General features: G+C 46.5%; 1 protein-coding gene across 6 annotated transcripts in view; it reads right to left on the bottom strand.

Moving 5' to 3' along the window:
* Positions 1-3,237: 3,237 nt before the first annotated feature.
* The window catches only part of SPDYC (speedy/RINGO cell cycle regulator family member C), a 41,861-nt gene continuing 37,227 nt past the window's right edge, over positions 3,238-7,871 (bottom strand). For all 6 annotated transcript variants that reach the window (XM_056526941.1, XM_056526945.1, XM_056526947.1 and 3 more), the window contains exons 4-7: positions 6,317-6,402; positions 5,345-5,516; positions 3,773-4,073; positions 3,238-3,558 (exon numbers count right to left, since the gene is read on the bottom strand). In XM_056526941.1, coding sequence (XP_056382916.1) covers positions 3,497-3,558; positions 3,773-4,073; positions 5,345-5,516; positions 6,317-6,402 — 621 coding nt within the window. In that variant the 3' untranslated portion in view covers positions 3,238-3,496. The remainder of the gene's footprint in view (positions 3,559-3,772; positions 4,074-5,344; positions 5,517-6,316; positions 6,403-7,871) is intronic.

Below are 7,871 nucleotides of genomic sequence, written 5' to 3'. Positions count from 1 at the left end.
GAATCCTGATCTTGTTTCTCCTATTCTTGCTTCTCCTCTACTACTTACTCTCTCTTATTCCACTGCGACTTCTTCTCTTTACCCTTCTTCCTATTCCTTCCATTTCCCCCTCCCCCCAAAGTTAGTGCACTTCACAAGTTCATATCATATTTAGTTATGAGGTTAGTTGTATGTTGCTAAAAGGACACTCAGGGAAGAGAGCCCCGAGATTTGGGGTAATCACGAGCGGATATGGGAGGAGGGAAATACCCCTGGATAACAAGGAGGGATTGCACCTGATTTAGACAAATGAAGCTAGAAGAAACTTTTTGAGACATCTGTCAATTCATTACTCTATGTTACGCATTAATTGACTCATGTAACGGGGATTGAGGCCCTCTCATGTCCAGTTGAAGCCAATGTAACTAATGTTTTTTATTGAAAATTTAAATAAAGAATTGATTAAAAAAAAAAAAGTTATGAACTCCAGTACTGAGACCTGAAAGGGGGAGACACAAACAGATACAAGAACAAAAGGAGAAGGAACTCAGGGAACAATTTGTGATTAACACACACACAGCATAATTAGAATAGGAGGCATGATATCCCTTCACTATCTAGGCCCTTTTTAGAGAAAGAACTTTCTTACCTATAACAAGCAAATAAATGTGAGGAGACCAGCGTTTCATAAAGTCCAGACACAAGGGGGGAGATTTATCAAAACCTGTCCAGAGGAAAAGTTGCTGAGTTGCCCATAGCAACCAATCAGATCACTTTCATTTTTGAAAAGGCCTGTGGAAAATGAAAGCAGCGATCTGATTGGTTGCTATGGGCAACTCAGCGACTTTTCCTCTGGACAGGTTTTGATGAATCTCCCCCAAGGCCCTTTTAAAACTTTGAAGGTGGTTAACTGGAATGTACAAGGGCTAAATTCTGAGTCCCCATTGCGGAAAATGGCTCAGATTTATGAAACTGTAAGAGACAAAAGTGGTTATTTTCCCACAGTAACCAATCACAGCTCAGCTTTCACTTTACCAGGGCAAGTTAACTGAGCTGCGATTGGTTGCTGTGGGAAAATCACTCCTTTTTCTCTCATACAGTTTGATAAATCTGGGCCAATATGCGTACACAAGAAAACCCACAGGAGGATCAGGATGGAGAAGGGCAGAGCAACAGGACCATACATCCCACACACAACCAACAAACAGGGCACAACAAGACAAAACAGGGCACAGAGAGGAAAAAAAAAAAAAACAGCAATAAGGCAGAAAAAAAAATACATCCTCAATAAACACCCTGTCTAACAGTAAGTGGGACATAGAAAACGGCAAGTCCCTAACAGTGCAGACCTAGACCCTAAATGTTACAAATATGAAGCATTAAAAGAACGCCGGAGAAGCACTGCCCAAAGAATTGCACCTCTGTCCTTGAAGTGAAGGAGTTTGGCCCAGAATGGACATGGAGGGCCACCAGGGGGAGGAGGCCAAGCCAAAACACGATGGGCCCGCTCAATGGAGAAGTAAGGAGAGAAAATATCCACAGGAAGAACCTCCTTCAGCCAACTCTCCAGGAACAGCACAGGGTCATTCTATTTTATCCCCTATCCAAAGGACGTCGAGGTTTCCGAAACTGGAGATGCAGCTGCCGCATAGAATGGTGGTGCTGCAGGGAGATCGCAGGGGGTCCCAGCGGCGGTCCCCCCCACCACAATCAGACATCTTATCCCCTATCCTTTGGACAGGGGATAAAATGTTTTTGCCCGGAATACCCCCTTAAGACTCCCGTGACCTGATGCTGCAGGGAATTTTCCGCTGACGCTGCATCTTCCACTGTAGAAACCCTGCGTTAACTTATCTTTTGGGTCTCGTGTCGTTTGTCAAAATGACAAATGCCTGCCGCAGTTCATCAACTTTAGTCACCATAACTGATTGGCAGGAGGTAAAGGAAGCCAAGAGCTCAGAGAACCAATGATCCATGGCTGTAGAGTCAGACCGGCCTGCCAGGGCTGCTGGGGAGTCAGAGACCCTTCAAACAGTGACAGGCAGGTCAGGAGAATCACCCCCAGGCCGATCCTGCGATCTAGAAAACTGTCTTCGCCACCTGCACAGAAACTTTGGAAGCAAACAGTCTGTGCTCCAGAGTATGTGAGTAGGGCCAGCGGAGCAGGAGGAGCCTTCATCAAAAGGTGGCTTCCTCATCAGATGTCGGCCGGGAGGCCTCAGCATACACTTTGTATTTCTTATTTTTGGAACGAGGGCCATCCATGACCAACAGGGCGTCACTCAGAAAGTTACTGGGAACACAATCAAGGGAGTGTCAGTCACCTCTAGAGTAAAGCAGGCCCACTGCACCACAAGTCCCAGCAGGTCAGGCCCGACAGAGCAGGTAGAAAGGCACCAGGTGTATAAGGCAGGCCAGAAGGGACCCCCACGGAGGAGACATGCCACAGGAGGCAGGGGAGAATCCGTGCGTCTGCTCAGACCGGCATCCAGGCCACAGTCTTGTAAGTATAGGCCATGGCTCATGGCCACCACTGCTGGGTAAAGGTCCTTAAAAGCTACTTGTTACAATAAAGTCTCAAAAAATAAATAAAGCATTCTTATTGGTCGCTATGGTAAACTTTTCCACAGGACTTTATGAACCTCCCATGGTCTACAGGGGGTGTGGAATGTTCTGACCAGCTTTTTCTTTATGGAAGTTTCCAGCAATTTACTTGCAGGATTTTTGTTAATTCAATAATAGGCCAGGTTGTGAGAACAGGACCTTTTTTGGCTGGCCACATCCCTTTTATAGTTTGTCCCAGATTTTATTTATATTTTTTACTGCCAAAATAAGCCCACAGTTTGGTGCAAAATGTGCCAAATTGTGGCACACGACCTGACAAAACAGGTTGGGTTTATAATAGTATGTCAGGACCATTGTCTATCTTGCCACAGAATGGGACAGGTCAGAGAACTTCATGAGAACTGTACAAAGCAGCACACAGAGGTAATAAAAGCAAATTACACAGTATTCTTACTATGTATCATAGGCTCAAATGGAAGGGAGGAGGAGAAAAAACAAAAAAGTATAGTATTTGGCTCCATATGGAGGAAAAGCCTATAACAACCAGATTGCTACCTTCATTTTTAAAAACAAAAGAAGCAATCTGGTTGCTATGGGCAACTGCACCACTTTTCCTCTACACGTTTTGAGTAATCTCCCACATGAGTTTCAATTTACCTACATGTAGTGGTTAGACACAAGAACACACACAACTTCCATCTGGTGACCTTTATTAGTGACCACCCCAGATCCTCACATTTACATCTTATTTACAGATAAGAGACCTCACAGCCTGCTTATACAGAGCTAATAAATTAAGTAGCTTTATATACACTGTCCTCAATTCACACCATCCCAACCAAGTCTGACTTTACTTCAGACGGATGAAAGAAAACCATGTGATAAGTGCTTGCAGCTTCTTGTATTCTGTTTCCAGTGTACTTTAGGAGAGAAAAACCGTGCAGACAGGGTGCTATAGATGCCACTCTAAGGCTTCACCACCAGGTTCCAGTCCAACCAATGGTTCCTGAAATACTAAAAAGTAGAAGAGGCGTCAGTAACATTTTAGCAAAACAATTAAACAGCTTTAATCATTAGATCAACATGGCACCAAAGCCAAATGCATACAACCAATTGTTTATTCTTTATCCTAGTTTAGATTATAGAACACATTCCTTTGCTAGAAAAGCCTTCTGATATTAGGAATGTTCAGATCTTTGCAATTCTAAAAACTCCATGTGCAACTTACTGTGGATATCATAAGTGGACTCTGTATTGAGCAACAGATCTGGATGCAAGATGAGTAGGTCCTGGGGCCACTGTCCATTAGAAAAAGAAATCATTTCGTGTTCCGGTGAGGAGCAGCTGTCTGTACCAGTTTCGGATTCACTGCTGTTTGTCCTACAGCAAAGTGCACAGCTGGCAGGGGTGAAGCCTGGCCCACGAGGAAAGAGATCATCCTCATTTCTGAGGTAACTCCTTAGTGCCCCACTATGGTGGACAGGACGTTCACGAAACCAGGCCCAATGAGAGGGATCCTTAGACATCACCTGAAGAGAATAACTCAAAGTATATAACTAGTAAAAGATGCACTAATTAAATGTGAACACTGGTATTTGATTTCTTATCCATAGGACAGGCGATAGGCATGATTGCAGGGGGTCCAACTCCTGGGACTCTCATGATCTCCTGCTAGGCACCCCAACTCTCCTCACGCATGGAGAAACAACTGCTCTGTGCATTAACCAGCCTAGCGGTATTCCCGAGTGTGACTCGGGGTTAATTTTCGCTGCTAGAAGCGGTAACCCCGAGTCACGCTCGGGGTAGAATTGCAGAGTTGCTGTGCGGGCTGCACAGGATATCGCAAAAGCAATCAAATCGCGATTTTTGCTTTTTGCGATGTAGTGATGCAGCCCCCGGGAAAATATGTGATTATCTGCTCGGGTCGGCTCCCGTTGCGGGGGCCGGCCAGAGCAGGTAAAGACATATGCTAAAAGTCAGTGTTTCTCAACCAGGGGGCCTCCAGATGTTGCAAAACTACAACTCTCAGCATGCCCGGACAGCCAAAGGCTGTCCGGGCATGCTGGGAGCAGTAGTTTCACAACAGCTGGAGGCCCCCTGGTAGAAAATCCTGAACTAAGTGTAAAAGTAAGAAGGAAGAAAATAAAAAAACCTTTTGCTCACCTAGTCCCGGTCCCTGAAGATGTCGTTCCCCTCTGTGCGCTCTGTTCACTGCTCTATTCATCTTACAGGACCTTTCACTTTTCAGCCAATCACAGGCCGCAGTGGTGTAAAGCCTGTGATTGGCTGAAGGGGAAAGGGCTTGTTCTGCAGCAAATACACTAGGTTTGAAATCTGCCGGCAAACCTAGTGTATTTGCTGCAGGACAAGGTGACAAGGTGACAGAGGGGGGAATGTGACATAGGGGGGGGAAATGTGACAAGGGGGGGGGAATGTGACATAGGGGGGAATGTGACAGAGGGGAGAATGTGACAAGGGGGAGGAATGTGACAAAGGGGGGATGTGACAGGGGGGGAGTGGAATGTAACATGGAGGGGGGAGAAGGTAACAAGGGGGGGGGGAGAATGTAACAAGGGGGGATGAATGCAACAAGGGGGGGGAATGTGACAGGCGGGGAATGTGATATGGGGGGGGAAATGTGACAAGGGAGGGGGAATGTGACGGGGGGAGATGTGGAATTTCAATGCAAAAAATTGTACCGCTTTTGGTACAAATTTCCAGACGGAATCGTACCGCTAGGGAGGTTAATAGGGGATAAGTTAAATAGTTAAGTTCCCTTAAGATTTTCACTCGAGTTTACCTCATCACAGATCTTTCGACTCACAACCGCTCTGTAGTGCATTTTTGCCCAAAAACTGTCCCGTAGCCGCAGAAACTGAGGGTATAACTCTCGCCAAGAGTCTCCTAAGGCCCAAGGGAAAACTTCATATTTATAATCTTCCTCATCCTCTTCCATGTCGTTGGCCAAGTAACTAGACACAGGAAAACATTGAAAAATGAGCTAGATTTTAGTCTACCGTTTATGCATGAAATTCTTGCTATACCAAAGATGCTAAAGGATTTATTGAAAACTTTTTACATGCCAATTTTGAATATAACTAATATGCCCCAAATTAAGAGGCACATGCCTCTAATCTGGCCATTTGTGCGCTGCAGTCTACACTAGAGATGAGCGAACTTACAGTAAATTTGATTCGTCACGAACTTCTCGGCTTGGCAGTTGATGACTTTTCCTGCATAAATTAGTTCAGCCTTCAGGTGCTCCGGTGGGCTGGAAAAGGTGGATACAGTCCTAGGAGACCCTTTCCTAGGACTGTATCCACCTTTTCCAGCCCACCGGAGCACCTGAAGGCTGAACTTATTTATGCAGGAAAAGTCAGCAACTGCCGAGCAGAGAAGTTCGTGACAAATCGAATTTACTGTAAGTTCGCTCATCTCTAGTCTACACCATCAAGTAGTTGGGGTAGTTCATCGCTGCAACTTAGATTTTTTTAGTTGGCAAAATTATCCAGGAAGTTATGGGGTACAGTTTTTTCCAACAAGGGTGCCTCCAGCTGTTGTAACGCTACAACTCCCAGCATGCAGAGACATCAAAGGCTAATTTAATTTGAGGTATAAGGACTAATGTAGGGGTAAAGAAAGCCTATGAACTCGCTCAAGCCTTCGGTTGTTAGAGCAAGATGGAAGCTGTGGTTCTTGTTGGGGGGGGGGGGGGGGGGGGTCACACCAACAGATCAAAACTAAAAAAAAATTGTGAAAAATGATTACTTACAGGGCAACAAAGAAGTTCATGGTGGAATATTCACTGGTGTAGAGGCATGCACGTTTAAAATACACCAAAACCATTGCAAGAAGATACTGTGGATCAGAAATAGAAAGCTTTAGATGGAGTGTGAAATCAATCTACAATGAACAGCAATCCTTCAAGTTACAATGACCTCAGGTTTAAACCCCACAACATATACTGCAGATCCAGATTGTCTGAAGAATTGTGTGTGAATGACTGGAAGATCTTACCAGAGGGGCCATTTCACTGGTAATACATATTACACAAGTGCATGCTCTGGTTGGCTGCATAGTAGAATCTATTAGGCTGGGTTCACACCACGTTTTGTACTTACGGTTCCCATATACGGCTGGGGGGAATCGCGGCACCCACACTCAGCCGTATATGGGAACTGTATTTAATGCATGTCTATGAGCCGACCGGAGTGAACCGCAGCCTCCGGTCGGCTGCGTTTTCGGCCGTATGCGGTTACCCGACCGTAGGCAAAAACGCGGTCGACCACGTTTTTGCCTACGGTCAGGAAACCGCATATGGCCGAAAACGCAGCCGACCGGATTAAACCCCCCCCCCGCCCGCTGTATACGGGAACCGAACCCAGCCTTACAAAAGACTACTACATGCCCTATACCAGGGGCTGAGAGCAGCATCATTGTGGCCCCCCCTCTGAATAAAAAGGGGAGTTTTGTCAAAACCTTTGGCTTCAAGTTGATCAGTGTTATTTGTGCTCTGCTGCTCTAGCATGCAGAGCCTGGCCTGAACTTCAGAGCACAGATTGGACTGCAAGGAGGCAGGTAAGGGACCTCCTGCCATCCACTCAGCTGATCAGGATGTGCGATTTCGCCACAAATGTCCTGATCAGCTGTGCTGAGCTACAGCCACCATTAACCCAGCGATTAACTCTTTTTGGCTGTAGAGTGGGGTTGAAGGGGGTTCTCTGGTGCTTAGACATCTTATCCCCTAGCCAAAGGATAGGGGATAAGATGCCTGATCGCGGGAGTCCCGCCGCTGGGGACACCCGTGATCTTGCACGCGGCACCCCGTTTATAATCATTCCCCAGAGCGTGTTTGCGGCGGATCCGATTACCGGCGACCACAGGGCCGACGGCGTGTGACATCACGCTGTGCCCCTCAATGCAAGCCTATGGGAGGGGGCATGACAGCGATCACGCCCCCTCCCATAAGCTTGCATTGAGGGGCGGAGCATGATGCCACACAGGGCGGAGGCGTGACCTCACACGCCGTCGGCCCTGTGGTCACCGGTAATCAGACCCGGAGCGAACACGCTCCGGGGACTGATTATAAACAGGGTGCCGTGTGGAAGAGCACAGGGTCCCCAGCGGCAGGTCCTTTGGATAGGGGATAAGATGTCTAAGCACCGGAGAACCCCTTTAACCCCTTAAGGACCAGGCAATTTTACACCTTAAGGACCAGAGCATTTTTTGAACATCTGACCACTGTCACTTTAAAAGCATCCCAGAGTTATTAATGTTTAGTTATTCTGATTCAGAGATTGCAAAGGCGTAAAAGGAGAACATTTTCT

This window comes from Hyla sarda, chromosome 6 (assembly GCF_029499605.1).
Source record: "Hyla sarda isolate aHylSar1 chromosome 6, aHylSar1.hap1, whole genome shotgun sequence".
NCBI lineage: Eukaryota > Metazoa > Chordata > Amphibia > Anura > Hylidae > Hyla > Hyla sarda.
This window is presented reverse-complemented; position numbering and strand designations above follow the sequence as displayed.